This window comes from Polistes canadensis, unplaced genomic scaffold, assembly GCF_001313835.1.
Source record: "Polistes canadensis isolate GaletaPanama2010 unplaced genomic scaffold, ASM131383v1 scaffold_267, whole genome shotgun sequence".
NCBI lineage: Eukaryota > Metazoa > Arthropoda > Insecta > Hymenoptera > Vespidae > Polistes > Polistes canadensis.
In genome coordinates, this window is record NW_014569814.1 from 135,663 (window position 1) to 155,483 (window position 19,821).

The 19,821-nt window shown below is 26.6% G+C and overlaps 4 protein-coding genes across 7 annotated transcripts; 1 reads left to right on the top strand and 3 right to left on the bottom strand.

Moving 5' to 3' along the window:
* Window positions 1–227: 227 nt before the first annotated feature.
* On the bottom strand, window positions 228–7,132 carry LOC106790904 (poly(A) RNA polymerase gld-2 homolog A-like). Of its 3 annotated transcripts, XM_014756157.1 has the most exons (11): window positions 6,763–7,132; window positions 5,017–5,163; window positions 4,422–4,816; window positions 4,138–4,319; window positions 3,762–4,066; window positions 3,472–3,640; window positions 3,228–3,371; window positions 2,998–3,126; window positions 2,712–2,901; window positions 2,523–2,638; window positions 228–2,451 (listed from the first exon to the last, which is right to left on the bottom strand). In XM_014756157.1, the coding sequence occupies exons 2-11, from the start codon at window positions 5,158–5,160 to the stop codon at window positions 2,294–2,296; spliced, it is 1,932 nt and encodes a 643-aa protein (XP_014611643.1). In that variant the 5' UTR covers window positions 5,161–5,163; window positions 6,763–7,132; the 3' UTR covers window positions 228–2,293. The 3 variants fall into 3 exon arrangements, with proteins under 3 accessions (XP_014611643.1, XP_014611642.1, XP_014611640.1); XM_014756156.1 differs by lacking the exon at window positions 6,763–7,132 and having other exon boundaries at window positions 3,762–4,045; window positions 5,017–5,468; XM_014756154.1 differs by lacking the exon at window positions 6,763–7,132 and having other exon boundaries at window positions 5,017–5,468.
* Window positions 7,133–7,929: 797 nt separating this feature from the next.
* Window positions 7,930–10,360, bottom strand: LOC106790899 (coatomer subunit epsilon). Its single transcript, XM_014756141.1, has 4 exons — window positions 10,294–10,360; window positions 9,618–9,799; window positions 8,603–9,091; window positions 7,930–8,494 (listed from the first exon to the last, which is right to left on the bottom strand). Exons 2-4 carry the CDS (start codon window positions 9,720–9,722, stop codon window positions 8,186–8,188), a joined length of 903 nt encoding a protein of 300 aa, XP_014611627.1. The 5' UTR covers window positions 9,723–9,799; window positions 10,294–10,360; the 3' UTR covers window positions 7,930–8,185.
* On the top strand, window positions 9,975–11,993 carry LOC106790898 (syntaxin-18). 2 transcript variants are annotated; one of them, XM_014756140.1, is made up of 2 exons: window positions 9,975–10,106; window positions 10,737–11,993. In XM_014756140.1, the coding sequence occupies exon 2, from the start codon at window positions 10,819–10,821 to the stop codon at window positions 11,791–11,793; it is 975 nt and encodes a 324-aa protein (XP_014611626.1). In that variant the 5' UTR covers window positions 9,975–10,106; window positions 10,737–10,818; the 3' UTR covers window positions 11,794–11,993. The 2 variants fall into 2 exon arrangements, with proteins under 2 accessions (XP_014611626.1, XP_014611625.1); XM_014756139.1 differs by lacking the exon at window positions 9,975–10,106 and adding an exon at window positions 10,329–10,524 and having other exon boundaries at window positions 10,737–11,992.
* A 69-nt stretch (window positions 11,994–12,062) lies between these two features.
* On the bottom strand, window positions 12,063–19,056 carry LOC106790897 (serine-rich adhesin for platelets-like). The gene is made up of 4 exons (XM_014756138.1): window positions 18,707–19,056; window positions 14,552–18,355; window positions 14,248–14,461; window positions 12,063–14,124 (listed from the first exon to the last, which is right to left on the bottom strand). The coding sequence occupies exons 2-4, from the start codon at window positions 18,329–18,331 to the stop codon at window positions 13,937–13,939; spliced, it is 4,182 nt and encodes a 1,393-aa protein (XP_014611624.1). The 5' UTR covers window positions 18,332–18,355; window positions 18,707–19,056; the 3' UTR covers window positions 12,063–13,936.
* Window positions 19,057–19,821: the final 765 nt, after the last annotated feature.

The following is a 19,821-nucleotide window of genomic DNA, read 5'->3' on the forward strand; positions in this document are numbered from 1 at the left end:
TATATTAATTTCTTTTTTTTAGAAAATACTTTGGCACTTGGGTCAGAATTGTATACGCTATTCAGCAAAAAAGAAAAAAGAAAAAAGATTATCAGAATACTGCAAAATTATAGAATTTACTAAATTTCAAATACTTTCTGAATAATTAAAATAAAATAATAGTCAATAATATTAGTATTACATGCATGTGAATATAAGTATAACAGCAGTTAAGTAGAGCAATTACATTTGACCAGAATTTATGTTTAAATAGTTTAAATAGACTTGATATAATAATAAAGATATTCATTGTTATAATTGTTATGAAAGATTTTGTACAATTTAAATTTAATTTTTTAATAATTTGTTTAATATATTATCATTGATTTAATTTAAATAAAGACGAACTAATCGGGTGTAAGACTAGAATATTTCGTTGCAACTCCTCGTCTTAGAAGATGCAATAATTTAAGCTACGATATGCTTATATCAACATACGAATAGACTTTATACAATGGATATAATTAACATAGGTGCCTTGAAATTTATCCATCTTATCCGTATATAGGAATTTGTGTGTGTGTATGTGTGTCATTGTATGTGTGTGTGTGTGTGTGTGTGTGTGTGTATATATATATATATGAATAATTATTGAAAATATTTGATATAATATTTGTACCACCGCACATATCTGATTAGATCTTGTTATTCGACATTTTGAAATTATTATAGAATGTATATTGAGTTTTAGACACCAATTAAAAATTCAATTAGATAAGAAAAAAGAAAAATAAAACCTAATCAGATATAATAGAAGCAAATTAACGAGAGAAAGTTAATTAAATCTTATGCAATTGTTGAAGTCATTAATGCATACACCATAATAAAGAAGAGTATGATTGTTTTCTTTCATAATACCACCACACATTAACCCAAATAGGTACTTGTAATTCCATTATATAGATATAAAAAATATGTTATATCTCATCACTATTATGTTGTACTCATTAAACTTAACTTTAACAAAATGCGATGAACTTAAACATAATAAACGCAATTTAATTTCCTACATGTTTTATTTTTTTTATAATTTCCAAAATATTTTTTTCTCTTTAAAAATATTTTTTTTCTTTTGTTTTTTATCCCCTTTTGTTGATTTTTTTGGTTTTATTTTGTTATAATATAGTTTCAAAATAATTAATACTTTATAACTATTGTTACTTCCTACACTAGTGCACTTTGTATCGTAGGCAGTAACGTTTTATATTAATGAGTAAGTACAATTTTTTGTTTTGTTCTTTTTTGGTTTTTTTTTTAAAGTCTTTCTTTCTTCATTTTTTTTCCTTTTTTTCTTTCCTTTCAATATTATTCTGCTTAATAACACAATTTCGTTACAGTGTCACTTTACTTTTATATATGTAGAACTTTCTCTGCAGAATGCATAAACATTAACTATCATTATCATTTGAAATATATTACTTTAGTTCTTAATTTTTCTAAATTACTAATTTCGAGAATATTTCATTCTAAATGTAGATTAATGCCAACGACATTAGAACACACGCGCAGAGTAAGTCTTGTCCATACTTGCGTAAATTTGTCTACTACAAATTTTAATGAAACTGCCGAATAGATTTGGCACCACACAAGATCTTATTTATAAAAAAAAAAAAGTGATAAACACAAGGCACCACAGAGCTTCATATAATGACGCTAAAGATTTATACGTAAAGTAACATGTCTCTTCGTTATACGCTATATAATTTTTCTAAACATATTCAAAATGATCTTATTTATTCATTTCACATTTCGCATACCTAATACTTTTTTGTTTTGTTTTTTTTAGGAAGCGTTTCACAGTCTATATATTATATCCCTTTTTCTTATAATAATGAAAAAAGCATTTCAAGAGTGTACACACAAATATCTTACCAAAATAATTATGATAGATTATATTAGCGAGTGAAATGATATTGAAGATGTATAACGAATATAATTTAAGATTTGCATAGAAAATAATTTCAGACAACAGATGGAGAAAAAAAGGGACATTATTTGAAAAGTTTTACGCCTAACACATATCAATAAAATAAGATGAATTCATGCTAAATTATTATCACAATTATGATCACATTTAAACTGAGACGAGCTCAGAATTATTTCATCACAGTGTATATCATTGTTTACACCGTTAGGTGATAAATATTCAAAATACCTCTAGCTTAAAAGAGGACCATTGCTAATGCAAAATATGTGGAAGCACCTGATTATCCTATATAGCGCCTATAGCACTAACATTTAGGATATCATTATGTCATACATAAGATGACATAGGGTTTACTTTAACAAAGATGCTAGCTAAATTATAACCTTCTTTTAGTTTCTGATAGGTACAGTCAAATATCAGCTTGATTCTTGCAAATACATCCGGATCATATACTGACCGAGCAGTATTTGTCAAATCAAATGGTTCTATAAAATATAATATAACATTTATGAATGTGTATCAATATCAAGAATTTTTAGTTTAAACACTTACATACCTTCGATACATAGACATTTCCATTGATGTGGATCATTTTTCAATGATCGTGCTCTCCTACAATTCTCGATTAATACTTTACGTGCTAAACGCACAGAAATAGCATATTGACTGAAACTGATCAATTTGAATTATCAAATGTGTAATATTTAAAAATGTTAGTGAAATTATATAGTGAGAAATAACTCACTCGAATGTGACGTAATATCTAAAAAATTCTACAAGAAGTTCCCCAAGTGATTGACGATTATTTGGGCAAAACCATGAATGCGGAATGTTTAATTTCTCATTAATGTCTATGGAATGAATATCTGTGTGTGGTCCAAATTTTCCTACGTATAAAGAATGTAAACAAGGAAGAACTGGAGGATTGACGCCACCTATGATATATAAAAAAATTTACCTTTATATACGATGATATATTAAAATAATTTTTGTTAAAACATAGTTATATACTCTTATAAAAAAAAACATACATTGTAGAAAATGTATGACCATTAAAACTAAGGAATAACTAGAAATTGTCATATTTTTAGCGTCGTTTATATCTTGAGATTGAGCCCATAATTTGACAATTAGAACTAAAGGTCTTACTCTCCAGTCAACTGAAAAATAAATATAAATGCATATATATGTGTATATATGTATATACGTACACATATTGAATTTTTAAATAAACATTCTTCTCATTTACTTGCACGCTTACTTTGGGAATAACAATAAAGAAGATGAGTATTACGAATTCCTACAGCATTATTGCAATTAAGATCAACATCCAAATTTTGCATAGCATCGTGAAACTTTAAGATTGGAACTTTTGCTTGTATAAGTTCAAGTTGTGTTATAATATCTAATATACAATAAAAGAGATAGAAATTATTTTTAATTAGATCCATTCTATTGATGTGTAAATATTATCAGAAATGTTAATAAATTATAGGAAATGTTACCAGATCGTTTGAGACATCTTAATATTTGATCTAAGTGCCCAATAGCTTCATTTCTTTGATCCATTTCTGTATGTCTCACTAGTAAGCACATATCTACATCACTATTGTCAGATCCAAATCCATTCATTGTAGAGCCGACCAAAAATAATCCATATTTTGGAAATGTTCCCTAATAATAATATTTATTACAATGAAGATTATTTATTTTCTTACTTCGCTATTTATATTAATACTTAAACATATTTTTGTTAGAAAAATTTCCATTTATATATTCATTTCTGAATATTTACCTTTATTAAAACATAGAGATATTTCCAAAGATTCATTTTATTTCTATAAACGACTTCAGTCTGTTGATTTGTTATAAACTTCTTCCAAATGTCCTGTGAAAGCTTATCCCACGTGCTTCCAGTTATTAAATCAGCTGGAGTATAATTGACTTCGACGAGATGAGATCTAGCAAGAAATCGATCTGGAGCAGTATAGTACCTAGGAAACATACTGTAACCTGGTAATATCACTCCTGTGAACTTTTTACTCCGTTGAGATCTCGGAGGGGGCGGACTACCTTTACCTACAATCAATGCATCGATTTCTATTTGATTAAAATAAAATAAAAATATCTGATTTCTTACGATAATATAAATAAAATAATATTTTAATCACCTGTTTGATACCTCCTTTTATTCTGATAATTTTGTAATGTTCTAGGAGTTGAAAAAGCAGGATAATAATTAATAGGTCGTTGATTTTGATAAAATTGATGTGCTGAAGCACTTGGAATAAAACCCTCTTCTGTAATTTTATTATTAACAATACTATAGTCTGATTGCACTCTATGCAACTTTCTACAACAAAATAGTAAATTATTTTATTCTATAGATTTTAGTCATTGTTTTATTATTTATTTCAAATAAAATTGATTAAAGATGTTTGTATGCTGCACTTACTTGATTCCTTGCTCAATTGAAGATGTTATAGAATCCCGTTCATCTGAACTTTCATTCTGGCTACTATCAGCTTGATATTTACTGGGGGTTGGAGAACGGGAACTAAAGCCACTGTCGCTATTATATTTATCATTATGCATAAAGTTTTCTCTATATAAACTTTTTTTACTTGTTTTATTACTCCAATGTTGTTTCTTTATTGAATTATTATTCGATGGTCTAAAATTTAGATGCGTGGGTGGTTGTAAAGGGGAATTGTTATTCGGCGGTATAATTCGCCTTGGCCAATTTCCTGAGCCCGAACCAGTACCTACATTACTGACATAATCTATGTGCCGCAATGAAGGAATATCAACACCCATTAATTGCAATAACTCCAATGAATAACTTCCAGTCTGGAAAGTATTTGTTAGTTTCTTAAAAATATTCATTCAAAATTAATAAAAGAAATAGTAATGTTAATGTGGCTACCAATGCGAAGCAGTTGTAAAAAATGTTATTATATAAAATAATAATGACAAATCATTACAAACTAAAAATAATAAACCATATCGTAAAAAGCCTCTAACAAAGCTATGTAATATTAAAGAAATACCTGCATCATATGATGTCTATTATGGCCAGACACATCAGGTATATATTGCGTATATTCTGCCGTTGATAATACATTTGTACCATTAATATGTACCATTTGTGTTGGTGTTGATAGATATTGTCCGTTTGCATGTTGGCCACCCATAATCTGCACCATCATTTGTGGTGGATACATAGTGTGATACATAATTAATATAGTATTAAAAAGCACTAAGAAGAAGCTTGCTCTTGATAATTCTAACGGAACACTAAATTGTGTTACAAATGAACGTTGTACCTATTTTAACATTCCAATTCAAAATAACTTTATATATCATTCAACTTTATTTACAACGATAATCTAATATTTTCAAGGCACAAGATATAAAAGCAAATAATTTTACTTCTGTTTTATTATTATTATTATTATTATTATTTTCACATAAGCGCATTATCCTTAATTTACCGTTATATTTATTTATATTAATTACGTTATTAGAGTTTAATTTTTCTATTCACATTAATATATCAAAATACACTAACACAGTATATATTCTGTATTTAATAATAACATATTAAAACAAACAATGATATCGCAATGAAATAAATATTCAAAGATCAAAATAACTAATCCATTTAACTCAATAATATTTTGTCATGGTATTATCAAAACAAGCAATGTACAAGAAAAAGCAAAATATAAATAATTAGCAGATCTATTCAAAATATTTGATTTCTTTAAATTATATATTGAATCAACAGCATAATCAATATTTATGCATCGTATTTATATTAAAAAGTTAAAACGTATGATTATAAACCATGAAATTTCTGCTTTTAACCCATATATCTTGTTCTTTGTTATCTTTATATATATAAATATATTTTGATGTCCTTTGTGAGTTTATGATTAGTTTATGGAATATGTGTTGTCAAAGAAAATTTTCTATAGGCCTTCTGTTTAATAAAATTTGACTACAATTTAGTTTGCTATCTTTAAATTACAAATTATACTTGATCTTTTGGAGTAGTGGCTCCTAACTAAACTATAATTTACAAAAGCCTTTATATTCCCTGAAAATATAAAAAAATGTCTGTTTTAGAATACACACCCTCTAATTATGTTACCTTTTAAATTCCAGAATAAATAAATAAATAATTAAGATGTAAATTTTAATTGAAGATATTAACGTGTACCATGCAAATCTTTTTTCTATATATTAAAACGTATCAAAAAGTATTAACAATCACAATAATAATAAAAAATATGAGAAACTAATTATTACTTTTCTTAGATGATATGTACAATAAAAATATATATTTAAAATAAAGAAAAGAAAATGTAGTTATCTTTCATGACATAAATTTAAAAGACATTCGTTAGCCTACGATTAACTAAATTTGGAAAAATCTATGATTTTAAAATTAATTAGTTTTATCGAACATTTTAGGTTATGTCGATTTAGAAAAAGTGAGAATTATCGTTGGCTTTCAGCTGATCGGACGCCTATCAAACGTGAAACTTGTTTTCGATCTGAGATAAATATCTAAAGGTTTTTGGAAAAAAATAAAAACAAGAAAAAAAAAAATTAGATCTAAAAATGATCGTTTTCAAACTTACTAATGTAGCATACAAATGCTTACAACAAACGTTCGAGCGATAGCAAATCAATCTCTACTTAAAAAAAACAAGCAAAATCAAAGCTGTCAAAAGCATCCATAAAATTGCTGCTAAGTCTTCTAATAAAATGATTGCACAAATAAATACCTGCTTTCATTCGCCATGTTATGATAATATGTCCTTAATGTAACAATGCATCCTTCGACAAGTTTTTCTTTTTCTTTTCGGTTAATTCAAACTGATATAGTAAACAACACGATTTTAATATTTCAATATGTTCAATTTTGGAGACGTTTATCTTATTTAATCTTTATTCTTATTTTATGGTTACTGAGGTAGGTAGGGAGAACTTGTGGGGGAGTTATGAATAATACTTTTTAAGCGCAACAAGTACAACGTTCACGAGCAAACTACACGGATCTTAAGCTTTCTATTATACCGATTATACGTTTAAATTTTCGAATTCTTTTGACGTAATATGGATGTTTCTCGACTGACTTTGCATGTTTCTAATAATTATTGTTAGATAGCATTACTGGTCAAGTTTTCAAATACCGACCGAGATGTTTCATTTATAAAATCTTCTTTATCTACATTTATAATTATTTTACAAACTTCTAACATTTAAATAATTATGCTTATACATATATTTACCTTTCAAAAATACTATAATAAGTGATTCTATTCGTACACATGTATATATGTATGAAACAATAAATAAGATCATGATGATGTTAACTAATAATTTCTACAATTTGTATTATTAATAATGATAAATTAACAATATACAAAAAATAATAAAAATCAACTAATGCTTGTCGTTGAAAATTAACTAAAAATTATTAATTACATTGTTCACCAAATTAAAGTAATAATGACTCTCTAAAGTTATGATTTTATAATTGTTATTATGTATAAGCTACATATTTTATTTTTCCTTTCAACGAAATATTAAGATAAAAAAGAAAGTGCTTGTAGCCTTCCTTTATTGCAAACTAATATATAGTACAATAACTTACTTGTTATATGTATATACCTATGTATGTATATAACTAATCGTAAATTTCTATGATAAAAAAGATGATACATGCAAAATGAAAAAATTGCATATCAGAAATATCTTATTGACTGTACTATAAAATGGCAGCCACACGTGATTCTTTTATTTTTAAAACATTATTATTATTATTACCATGAGTTGTGGTTTAAATTCATGTGGATTAAATATTATTTTCTTTTTTTTAACTTTTTTGTTTTTAATTTTGCAATTTTATCACAATAGTGTTTTTTTAATTATAAAAAGATTAATTTTGGAAAAATTTCTGGACATGTACGTTTATTTCTTTGATAATGTCATAGAAATTTATATAAAAACAGAATATTCTTGCTTAAGAGCAAACTGCTTTACTATCATTCAATCAAGCCTCATGACAAAATCTCATACGCTTTTTGTCCCATAAATATTGTCTACATTCTGTAGTACGCTCTATTCAAAAACTGATTCAATATTCTCATTAATACTTGTATTTTACTCGATCCATGGAATGCCAAAGTCTGAATGCATTTTAATTTAGGCAGATGATGAATATTGTTTTCTAAGTCTTTGAAATTCAATTTCTTTTTGCAGATACTCTTGAACAAACGGATGTTCCAAATGAGAATCCTTTAGTTGACTTAAATAACGATTTGCAACTTCTGGTGGTTTTCCCATGTGTTGTGAAAGGACAATCATATTGATCAAGGTGTCAGGATTATTACTATCTTTATCAAGCGATTCTTGTAAAGCAGTTTCAGCTTCTTCGTACTTTGCTTGACCGATAAAACAAGTAGCTTGGCCATTTAACAACATACTTGTACTGGAATGCTTATCGATCATTTCCTGAAACAATTAGTGAATGATAATTTATCTCGATAATCGAATCGATCAATTTTTAGTTTGTTTAATAATGACACGAAGATAAATGTTATATCATTTCTTTTTTAATACCTGAAATATATAATAAGCATCCTGTAACTTATCTCCTCCACTACTTATGTTTAACCACGCTTGAGCTAACTGCGTTAACGTAGCATCATCATCTTTCTCTTGCATTGTTTTAAGTTCTTTCCTTGCTAGATCCAACCGATCCATTTTCAAATAAATTTGTAATGTTAATGCTAAACATTCCAAATGATCAACGTTACGAAGTACTCGTAGTGCTGATTCTAAATTCTTTTCGTGATAATATATAGTAGCAGCAACGATCATAAAATTATGATTATCTAAATTAGTGTGATTTGCAGCTTGATCTAATTCTGCAATGATTGTTTCTCTACGTGATGGATTAGCAAAATAATCTGCTAAAGTTTTCAATGGTTGTAATTCTGGTGGTGATGAATTATTAATTTCATCTAAAACAACACGGAACTTCCTTTGTGCTATGTAAGCACGATATAAAAATACATCGCGTTCCATTGCCACTTCCGGAGAAGAGGGCTGTAATTAAAAGAAAAATACAATTCTATTATGCATAATGTAAGCTAACTTTTTATGTTAATACATATACTATGCATAAAATATGTTATAGTAAAGATCTTATAGATAATTTAATAATTACATTTTATATGAAATTTAAATATATAACGATGCATCTTATAATTTGTTATTATTACAAAAAATATGTGTTCACAGATATACACTTAGGATTTAATATTAGAAGCAGTATGGATAGAAACATTGCAATTTTTTCAACATTTAGCATTACAGGGAGAATTAATATATTGATTAATAAATTGATACGAAAAAGATAATTATTGTTATGAAAAATTGTTGAGCATTATACATGTATATACATATATATGCAATAAAATATATTGTTTTTCATGTAAAAAAAAATAGTATTATTTTAGACTTAATAATAAATTGCACTAATGCAGTAGTATGGGTTGCGAAAGCGAAATAATAATCTGTAAATTGGCAACATACAAAAAAAATACCAGTATAAATTAGATAATCTACGTACTTTGATTTTTTGTGCTTCGTTGATACATTGTTGATAATTACCGATATAAAAATGATTTTTTACGTCGAATAACTCATCGACATCGTTTTGCTGCTGACGTGCCATCTTGTCATTTCGATACTAGATATTACTAGAATTTCTACTTCGCTCCACTATTGCATATTTTGATAACTGCAGGGTCCCTAGATACAAACACGATAAAAATAAAATAAATTTATATTGTTATTATTAATTTTTCTAATGTTGCTCTTATAACACTTTTTTACAATATTTATAATAATGTAGTAAAAACAATATATATATAAAATATAATATAAAATTATGTATTTTTTTTATTTTTATATGTATTTTCTTCTTAGATTTTAATGAAATCATCTCGTTATAAGTTAGGGAAAATCTATTAGTGTTTTTATTATCTGTATTATTTATTTAAATTTCTCAAAGATTATATTTTATATTATTCATAATAATTGAGAGTAAAAATTCAAGGTACGTCAACCGGATATACATAAAATTATTAACGATTAGTAATTAATAACATCTTTTTATGATACAAATAAAAATAAACTTAATACAAATTGATTAAGAGAATTAATGTTTCTTTAATTGTAGTCACACGAATGATTGTAATTGCACAATAATATTATATATCATAACTTTATATACAACATTTTACCTTTAAACTTATGAACATTCCTGTAGGTTATGTTTGATGATACAACAATAGCACAATATGGTTGGTACAATTTCACACGACAAATATTTGTTGAATGTAGATTATTGTTAAGGTCATATAATTATCGGTTTACTCAATTAATACGATATATTAATGTTTGTATTTAATAATAAATCGAAACGAGTTGACCTTTATTAAAAATATTATATTGGAATTCATTTGTAAGAATAGGTAATAAAATGAACATTATCCTTATATGACTTTACTTTTTTTGACTTATCTTGATAGTAGATTGAATATTAATTTCTAAAATTAAGTCAATTGAGTTTTTTTAAATTATTTATATGTAACAATCTAGATTGTAGATTCTTAAATGAAAATATTTTTATACGAAGCATCGGAGAAAAGGTGATCATTATTTTTATAAACATATCTTTTTCCAGGCATAAAATATAAATAGTTCTATAATCTGGATTACTTTCATTTAAAAAAGTGTTAGCAAGTTCAATAGCAATATTATCAACGATGGATGTCAGTATATTATTCAGAGCTTGCGTTAAAACTGTTAGTTTGCAGGAAAAAAATTTAGGATCATCTAGTTTAACAAAGTCATTGAAAAAGACTAAAAATAAAAGTGCTTTTTATATTAAAACCCAAGCAGTCGTTGGTCAAATAACTAAACTCAAAGAATTTATACTAGAAAATCATAAAGCTTATTTGAATTTTACCAATTATCTTACAAACATACCACGTATGACTGATGCGGATCGTGATCAAATAGATGCAGGAGCACAAACGATTATGAGTACTTGTTCGCAGCTTATTAAAGAATTGAAAAGAGAAATCGCATTTTCAGAAGTTTCTAGACAAAATATAGAACATCGTGAAATTGTTTTACTAATGATCGAAGATTATTTGAAAAATGTTTGTAAAATTTATTCGGAACAGAAAGCAATGCGAGTAAAACGAGCCGTAGAAATGAGAACTATTTCTAAACTTGAATTGGATGGAAAACTGAACAAAGTTATAGCAATGGATAATAAAATGTCGGCTTCAAATATAACAATGAAAACAAATAATAATACAGAAAACCAGAATAATTCGAACAAATCAAATCCCATGAAAGTTCAAGAAATTAATGAAGATGTTAATACTCTTTTATATGAAGAATTGTCACCCGAAGACATCCAAATGTTTGAGTCAGAAAATGAACAATTATATAATGAACTTAGTACAATAACGGAGGAGGTCAGACAAATTGAAAGCAAGGTAGTTCATATAGCTGAATTACAGGAAATATTTACAGAAAAAGTATTAGATCAAGATAAGGATCTTGATCGTTTAATGACAACAGTCGTTGGATCTACTGAAAATGTTAAAGAAGCTAACGAACAGATTCGACAAGCTATTCAAAGGAACGCTGGACTTAGAGTGTGGATTCTATTTTTCCTATTAGTTATGTCATTTTCTTTACTTTTCCTTGATTGGTATAATTTATAAATTAAATTATTTAAAATATTATACAATATATATATAGATTATATAAGATAGAGCAAAGACAAATAAACATATTCTATGAGATAAATGTTAATGTAAATACATAATAAGACTTGTAATTAAACAATTATTTTTGTCAATGAGAGAGATGCTTATAACATTTCCAATTATACAATTGTAATGATAAATTAATTTAACTAATTATTGTAATTTAAATTATGTTTACAAATAAAAAATGAATTTTCAGTTGATGGGTAGAATTATTAATAAATTTTGTTGACAAAATAGGTAATTGTATTTCATCCCAAAGATATTTTACATAATGGCTATAATTTATTTAATAGAAATTGTAAATATTCGTATATTTATTTATATATACACACTCGTACATGTGCACCTATTCTCGATGTACCAATTAATTTTGAAATGCACGACGGACTTAACACTAAAAAAGAAAAATAAGAATATTTGAGTATTGGAGAGAATAAGATGTTACAGTAGTCTGTTTATGTATGATTCGCACGTATCTTTTATCATCACTTTAGGAGGAAGCATCAATACTCAATTTATATGCTAAGTTTAATTATATATATGTATATATATAATCGTAAGTAAATATTATAATTAAATAAAATAAAATTACATTCAAATGATATCTTATAAAATAAATGTATAAGCATTATTTCTTTGCGCGTTATATGTTTAAAAAATACATTTTTTCATAACCATTGATTAAAAATATAACAAATGTTCAAATTTGAATTTATACATTGTTCAATTACAATAAATCGTGTATTCAAATTTATTATATACAAATCACAATGAGATGAGTGTAGTAATATGCATTGTTAAAAATAATCACTTTTTTTGGAATAAATAGTTATATTTAGTTATTTGTTATAAACAGATGTTATTTCTTATAATGTCACATTAATTGGATATTATGGTTATTACATTAACACTTATCGCATTAATGATTTGTATCACTGTAAAATTAAATCAACTAATTGATCATGTTGTACATATTATTTTATGTTAACAGGATTTAATACGAGTGTTATTTTTATGTCACAGATATCTGTAAGACACTTTTGTAAGACTTCCTGTTTTGATAGAATACCATATTGGTATTAAGCACCATAAAGAACATTGATAGATAGACAAAACATTGTAAAATTATACGTATGTGTATATCTATATGAAAATTAATTATAAATGTTTCATTCATTTCCAAGATCTATTTGTTGCATTTCAATATCACACAATTTGTAATTAAGACATTATAAACATTCCTTATAATAAACTCGTTCACCATATAAAATTGATATATATTTATATTTTATTTTATACAAAATGTTACAAAACTCTAATATTACAGCTTTGTGAGAAACAATACCAACACTGTAAGTACCATAAATACAGAGAAGTATTTATCAAATTTCTTTTTTCTTTTGCTCTTTTTTTTGTTAATACTTATGTAGGCATTTATAATTAACAAAACAAAATTAAACATTGACGACAATTTATGAATTAATTCAAAGAAATAAAAGTAAAGTAATCTTCCACTTGTTAATATTTGTTTTGAAACATAAATCAAATATAAGCTCATGAGAATATACAATTTATATATGTAGGAAATGAGCAAAAAATAAAATAAAATATAATGAGTCTACTAGAAAAGGGTAAATTTAATTTTATCTACAATTCACATACTTTTTATATATCAGAAACAGATAAAACCATAATAATTGTTGAATATAATATATATAACATTTTGAATAATTTTATATACTATTATTGATAAATTAAATCTTGTTTATCAAAGATATGTTTCGGAATATCATATATTATTAGCATGATTGATAAGACAGTATTTCATAAAGAGTGATTTAATATAATTATAATTATTAAAAAATACAGTTTAAATATATATATGCATATATTTAAACGTATATTATAATGTACGTATATATAAATTAAACGAATCGTAAATATGAAGGAATACTTCAAAATTGAATGTTTTTAAAAAATTTGAAACTTATAAACAAAATGTATACTTTTATTCTTATTCTTCGTTCATAACTATATTTGTTGTACTTACAGATATGGTCAATAACACCTTGCTGGAGAAGAAGTATTTTAATTTTTACATGTAATTGTATTTGTAACGGGGATGCGAGTTATATGCACAGATTTTCCCTTCGATTAAACATTGAATAACCCATGTCGTAGATAGCAATGGTAATTGCCATTTGTCGGCTTTTGTAACAGCCCATGAAGGGCATCTGTGATTAGTAACAACTACTGTACCCTCTGCAAATCCCTCCATACTTTCTATAAGGATTAACGTTTTATAAATTATAGAGATATTATAATATTTTTTATTTCATTATATATGTACGTAAAATAATATAGAATATGAAGGTAATTTGAAAATTAATACGAAAGATATAATACCTGAACCATCCACCAGTAAAACAATGGCACCTGCATTTTCACATATTTGGCGCCAAAATGATGTATACTTTTTATCTGTTTCTATAATTGGAATTATTACTATTACTTGATTTAACGGCTTAGTATTAGGCCTCTGAAAATTCTCAATATAAGATTCTTTTTCTAGACTCCATCCAGCAGGTAAGATAAATGCTGATGGATTTACTAACGTGTCCTTGAAAAAAGAAAATAAAAAATTAATAATCAAGTATATATCAAGTTTAAAATAAATATAATTTTTATAAAGTATAAAGTTTATATGAACCTCTTGACAACATTGTATAATCCAATTATGATTATACGCAGAAATTCCGACCGAAAGACACAATAAATTTTTTGCTGTGGTATTTGGCACATTTGTAATCAGTTTAGTGTTTTTATATTCTTCCTTTGGTATCAAATCAAAGTCATCATATATCTTGCCCTTTGCAGTTTCTATTTGGGTTTTCAACCTGTCCCTTACAAATGGTCTACGGACCCATTCTTCTTCATTTTCTGTTCCAGTTTCAGAATCAGAATCTTTATTATCTACTCTAAACCTATCAAGTACTTCCAACGATGCACAGGTAAGAATAAATGACATGCCTTTAAATAAAGTCGAATTGTTGTTTGGAATAGGACCCAACGTTGCAACAATTTCTTCATTCTCAACCTTTTTCTTACTTCGCGATTTCCCTTTTATCCTGTGTTGAGGTCCTTTTACTATCTGCTCGTTCGGTGTACCAACAATTTCTGGTTGTATTCCACTTAATAGACTTTCATCTTTTACAGATAAATTTGAATCGCTAGATTTACTCTCATTTTCAGAAGAATCCATTTTTTTAGTTTTAGAAGGTATACCAGAAACAGAAGGTTCCGATATATTGATATTTTTCTCAATAGAACAACCAGCAAATATCTTAGATTTTGGGGTAGATAATGTAGGTGTAGCAATTCGTTTTGATCGCCGTTTTCCATCTACCATATTATCTAAACTTATTTGACCAGAAATCTTAGGCGTAGTTGGAAAGTTGTTTACTTTTGCATACATTTCCTTTAATACTAACGCTTGATCCGATGACAAAAAAATGTCTTTGATTTGGACTTTAACTTTTTCTCCTTCATCTGTTTCTACCAAATAATATATATCATTATTAAGGTTTTGAACTTCAACTATTATTCCACAGGAACCATAATCGTCTTCAGCTGTAGTCGCATAAATTGATAAACCATCTTTTAAAGTCTTTGGTATTGGTATAATAAATTCCTCTATGAGTAATTTATTTTTTCCATCGTAAAAATTTACTTTATATTTTAATTTAGATTTTTCTGTAACTATGCCTGGATAATAATTATTATCTGACCATTTGGCAAATACTTCTTTACCAACCAATTCATCATTTATATTAATATATGATACATCTTTTGTAAATGAAACAGTAGTGGTATTTGATGGCGTATCACTATCCGTTTTATCTATTTTATTTTTCTTTTTACTAATAGGAGTATCGTTACTTTCTTGGGTAGAAATGATATCTTTTTGTGGAATTTTACAATCTCCATTTGATTGTACACCTGCTCTATTACTTTTACATCGAGATCTTTTAGGTGCTCTATTTTTCCTCGAACTTTTTGGTGTAGTTGTTTGTATTACTATTTCTCCTTGATCTTCTGGCGTAGAACATCTAAGTTTTTGTAGACCATCATCTAATCTTTCATTATTTAGGTTATATAAAGGATCTACCATATTCAGTTCTGTATTTAAATAATTTAAAACAGCTGTTAGTAATAAACGATTGTTTTTCCATTCTTTAGTTAACTTTTCATATAATTCATCTGTACTTTGTTTTTGTGATGCCGATGATTCGTATACAGTTTTTTTTGCATGTTTAGCTGGACCTCGAGGTAGTGAAAAAAGTGGATCTTTACTTACAAGTTTAGCTATTAAAGAAGCAGCGCTAGATGCTGAGCTTGAAGAACTTACTGTCGAAAGAAGAGACAGTCTTGAAGGTATTAACTGATACAATTGCGGATTACTGTTAACAGATCCTGGAGATGTATCCTTGTTATCATTTCCAGAAATATCAGCTAATGAAGCAGAAGCATCTTCCGGTTTTAAGCGTAAGGATGAAAGTTCTCCTATGGGTTCACAATGGACACTCGTTAATTCCTTATTCAGTATTTCTTTTGTACTTTCATCAAAATGTAACGAACATTTAAGTCTTACATACACACCAACTTCTCTTTCTACTTGTAAAGCTTTTGTAAGTAAATTTGCATTATTTAACTCAGATTTACTATTACTATTATCATCTATAAGTGAAACATCATGTTCGATATCACTTATGCTTATTAAATCTGTATGATCATTCTTTTTAGATCCAGAAGTAGATATTTTTAATTCTTTGTTCAAAGAAAGTAAATTATTATCGCTTTTAAAAATAGTAGAATGCAATTCGTTATTAAATGTATCTGACTCTATACTTGCTGTACCATCTGTATCACTTTTCTTACATTCACTACTTCCATTAAAATGATGTTTATCAGATTTTAAATCTACCAATGATTCTTTATTGCTAATTATAGGTTTATAACTGAAATCGCTACTTGTTTTATTATCATAGCAACTTCTATAATTATTTGTAGTATCAAAAACTTCTTTTTCTCCTATTTTTCCTATATAATTTTCTTCCGATGAATCCAAAATAATTTTTTCTCCATCTTCATCAATTTCAACTAATGTTGGTCTTATCTTCTTATTTTGGAGAATCGTTGCCTTATCATAAACTACTTCGATACTTTTACGTGATTTATTTAGGAAAGTAGTCACAACAGGTTTTTCTGTGTTTACTGTTGCTTCATCTACTACTATTTCTTCATTAATATTGTTCTTACGCTCTAAATCAATATCATCATCAATATCTTTAGATGTTAAACTTTTATCATCTTTTTTATTTAAAGAAATAGATGATTCTTGTTCATTTATTTCTTTAGAACTATCTGATATGCCAGAATTTAAATTAATTTTCTCAGTTACATCGATTAGTGATATTTCTTGGCTTTCAGATAATTCTTTTTCATCCCTAATTGTCATTGATGGAACATCTGAAGTATTTTCTTCATCTGTATTATTTGTACTAGTAGTAGTAGTAATAGTAGTAGTAGTAGTAGTAGTACTAGTAGTAGGATTAGTACTAGTAGTAGCAATAGTATCAGTGGTAGTAGTAGTAACAGTGGTAATAGTAGTTACATTAGTAGCTGTATCGGATGTAGTAGGATTGTTTATAGTTTCGTTTTGATTTATTTCACAAATTTTGTTAGCATTATTTTCATTCTTATCTAATAATTTCTGTACAGGACATGATTCATAGTTTTGATCATCTTTGGCTTCATTTAAGATAATATCGGAAGTTTTTTTACTAGATTCTATAAATTCTTCACCTTCTACATCCTGAGTTTCTTCTATTATTACATCTGATAACATACAACTTCTTACAATATTTGGTTGAGAGTCATCTGATTCATTTGACTGTTGACTATCGTTGCTATGAAATTTGCTTTTCTCTAAACTTAATGCATTTTCCAAGGGTGAACTTCTCAAAAACTTAGTAACAGAATTATCGGTAGAATCTATTTTACGTTTAAGACCTATATTTTCTGATCTATCGTGAACTTCCTTCTTAGGTGAAGATAACATGTCGGGAGGTGTACCTTGAATGATATCATTTTCATCATCCGTATCATCCTTTTGGTTATCAAGTTTACAACTACCTTCTTCAGTATTTACTTTTTCATCGCTTACAATTTCGCTTTTCTTTTCTATGTTACTCTTTGCTTCATCAACTGCAATATCTTTGAGGGATTTATTCTGCTGCACATTAGAATCGTCTTTATTTTTTAAATTATCAGTCTCGGACTGAGTGTCTAATTTATTTTTAGACAAATCTGTTTCATCTGTATCAACAAGTTGAAAATTCTGACTATTATTTATATCATCTTTTGAATTTTCATAATAAGTATCTTGAGTTTCCATCGTAGAATCTTCAATTTTTCTTATGTCTGACATTTCTATGAATGCTTTGCATGTACTCTATAATTTAAACATTCATTTGTTAACTACTTTGTATAGAATAATTTTGTTGAAAATTGTATTTGTAATTTTTAATTAATATTTTTGTTACAGCATTGAAAGAAACAAATATATATTTTATGTTATTGCAAAAAAAAAAAGGAGAAAACAAGAAATAAATAAGAAATAAAATTAAAAATGTAATAAAAAAGTAATGCACATGCGTATATATTTACATAAGAGATCACATGGCGAAAGCTAAAAAATGCGTTGGTAGTAATACTACTTGTTACGAAGCATAAAAGGTTACGGCGGGAAGATCGTATTTGCATAATAAAATCTTTTAAAGAAATAAATATTAATAAAACTTGCCAGTATTTAACGCATCTGTTGTCTCAACTTCTATTCTCAACAATATGTCGTCGTTAATACCAGAATATTACATTTGCTGCTTAAACTGAGTCACGTTCGCCGGCTGTTCCTTTAACGAGGAGGCTTCTTCTTTAATATTTTTTTGATTCTCGTTATTACCTGCCCTAATTTTTAATCTTCGATAATATTATAACGAGGAAACAATGATATCTCGAAGATCTTTGAAAAGATAAAAATTATAATTATAGATTGATATCGTATTATAAAATGCGCACAAACTCCAGGTTTTATTCACAAAAGAATATAAAACACAAAACGCCATCGCCACTTTACGATTGCGTAGGTTACACTATACTTTACTCTTAGAAACATAGATGGTGAAGTTAGATATATTTTTTCAATCCGTTTCTTATTCTGCTTGATTGAATATTAAAAGTAGCCAATAGGAAAGTGTTTAGTAAATTTTGGAAATATAATTTTTTAGACTTTATGAAAAACTCAAATTTATTATAGCGTATTTATTTGTTAATAATATTGTTTTATCGATTTTTTAGAAAGTTAAATATTAGAAATAAAGATTTATTTAATGAATTCAATGGAACTTTTCCGGTAGAAAATGTAACTAGTTCAGTTCATTTATTGGTTACTTTCATTCAAATGCTAGTTACTTTCCGTAATATCTTTACGTTATACTTTCCGTATAATTTTTATCAATGTAAAGTTATTTTTATTATTATACAAAAACACAACTTAATATTAATATAATAATAAATAAAAGTAACTGTATATATATTATTTTCTTTTGTATATAAATTTTATTTTAATTATGTATAAATTATTTTCCAAGATGGTTTTCAATGTCGTTGGTGTCTTAGAGAACCACAGCTTTAAGAGCGCTCAGGTAATTTGAATTATAATAAAATTTTGTATTTATAATTCATTTATATTATGTATTAAAAAATATTTTTAATAACATGATGTATTTTATATTTAATACTATAATGCCATTTCGAAGTAAGAATAGTATTAGTATCAATAATAGACGAGAGCAAGAATAGTTAAGTTAAAATCATTGAACCAATGGAGTTCGTTAGCCACCCCCTTCTTTGAAATTT

Bases quoted from the DNA above. Each gene is read 5' to 3' on its own strand.
- LOC106790898 (XM_014756140.1), top strand. From the start codon at position 10,819: ATGGATGTCAGTATATTATTCAGAGCTTGCGTTAAAACTGTTAGTTTG.
- LOC106790904 (XM_014756154.1), bottom strand. From the start codon at position 5,202: ATGTATCACACTATGTATCCACCACAAATGATGGTGCAGATTATGGGT. The intron at 3,641-3,761 runs GTAAATATTCAG...TATTATTATTAG, and splicing joins ATCTCTATGTTTTAATAAAG to GGAACATTTCCAAAATATGG. The intron at 2,452-2,522 runs GTATGTAAGTGT...TATATTTTATAG, and splicing joins GAAATGTCTATGTATCGAAG to AACCATTTGATTTGACAAAT.
- LOC106790897 (XM_014756138.1), bottom strand. From the start codon at position 18,331: ATGTCAGACATAAGAAAAATTGAAGATTCTACGATGGAAACTCAAGAT. The intron at 14,462-14,551 runs GTTCATATAAAC...TCTTTTTTCAAG, and splicing joins TTATACAATGTTGTCAAGAG to GACACGTTAGTAAATCCATC. The intron at 14,125-14,247 runs GTATTATATCTT...TAATCCTTATAG, and splicing joins TTTACTGGTGGATGGTTCAG to AAAGTATGGAGGGATTTGCA.
- LOC106790899 (XM_014756141.1), bottom strand. From the start codon at position 9,722: ATGGCACGTCAGCAGCAAAACGATGTCGATGAGTTATTCGACGTAAAA. The intron at 9,092-9,617 runs GTACGTAGATTA...TTTTAATTACAG, and splicing joins ACGAAGCACAAAAAATCAAA to CCCTCTTCTCCGGAAGTGGC. The intron at 8,495-8,602 runs GTATTAAAAAAG...TAATTGTTTCAG, and splicing joins ATGCTTATTATATATTTCAG to GAAATGATCGATAAGCATTC.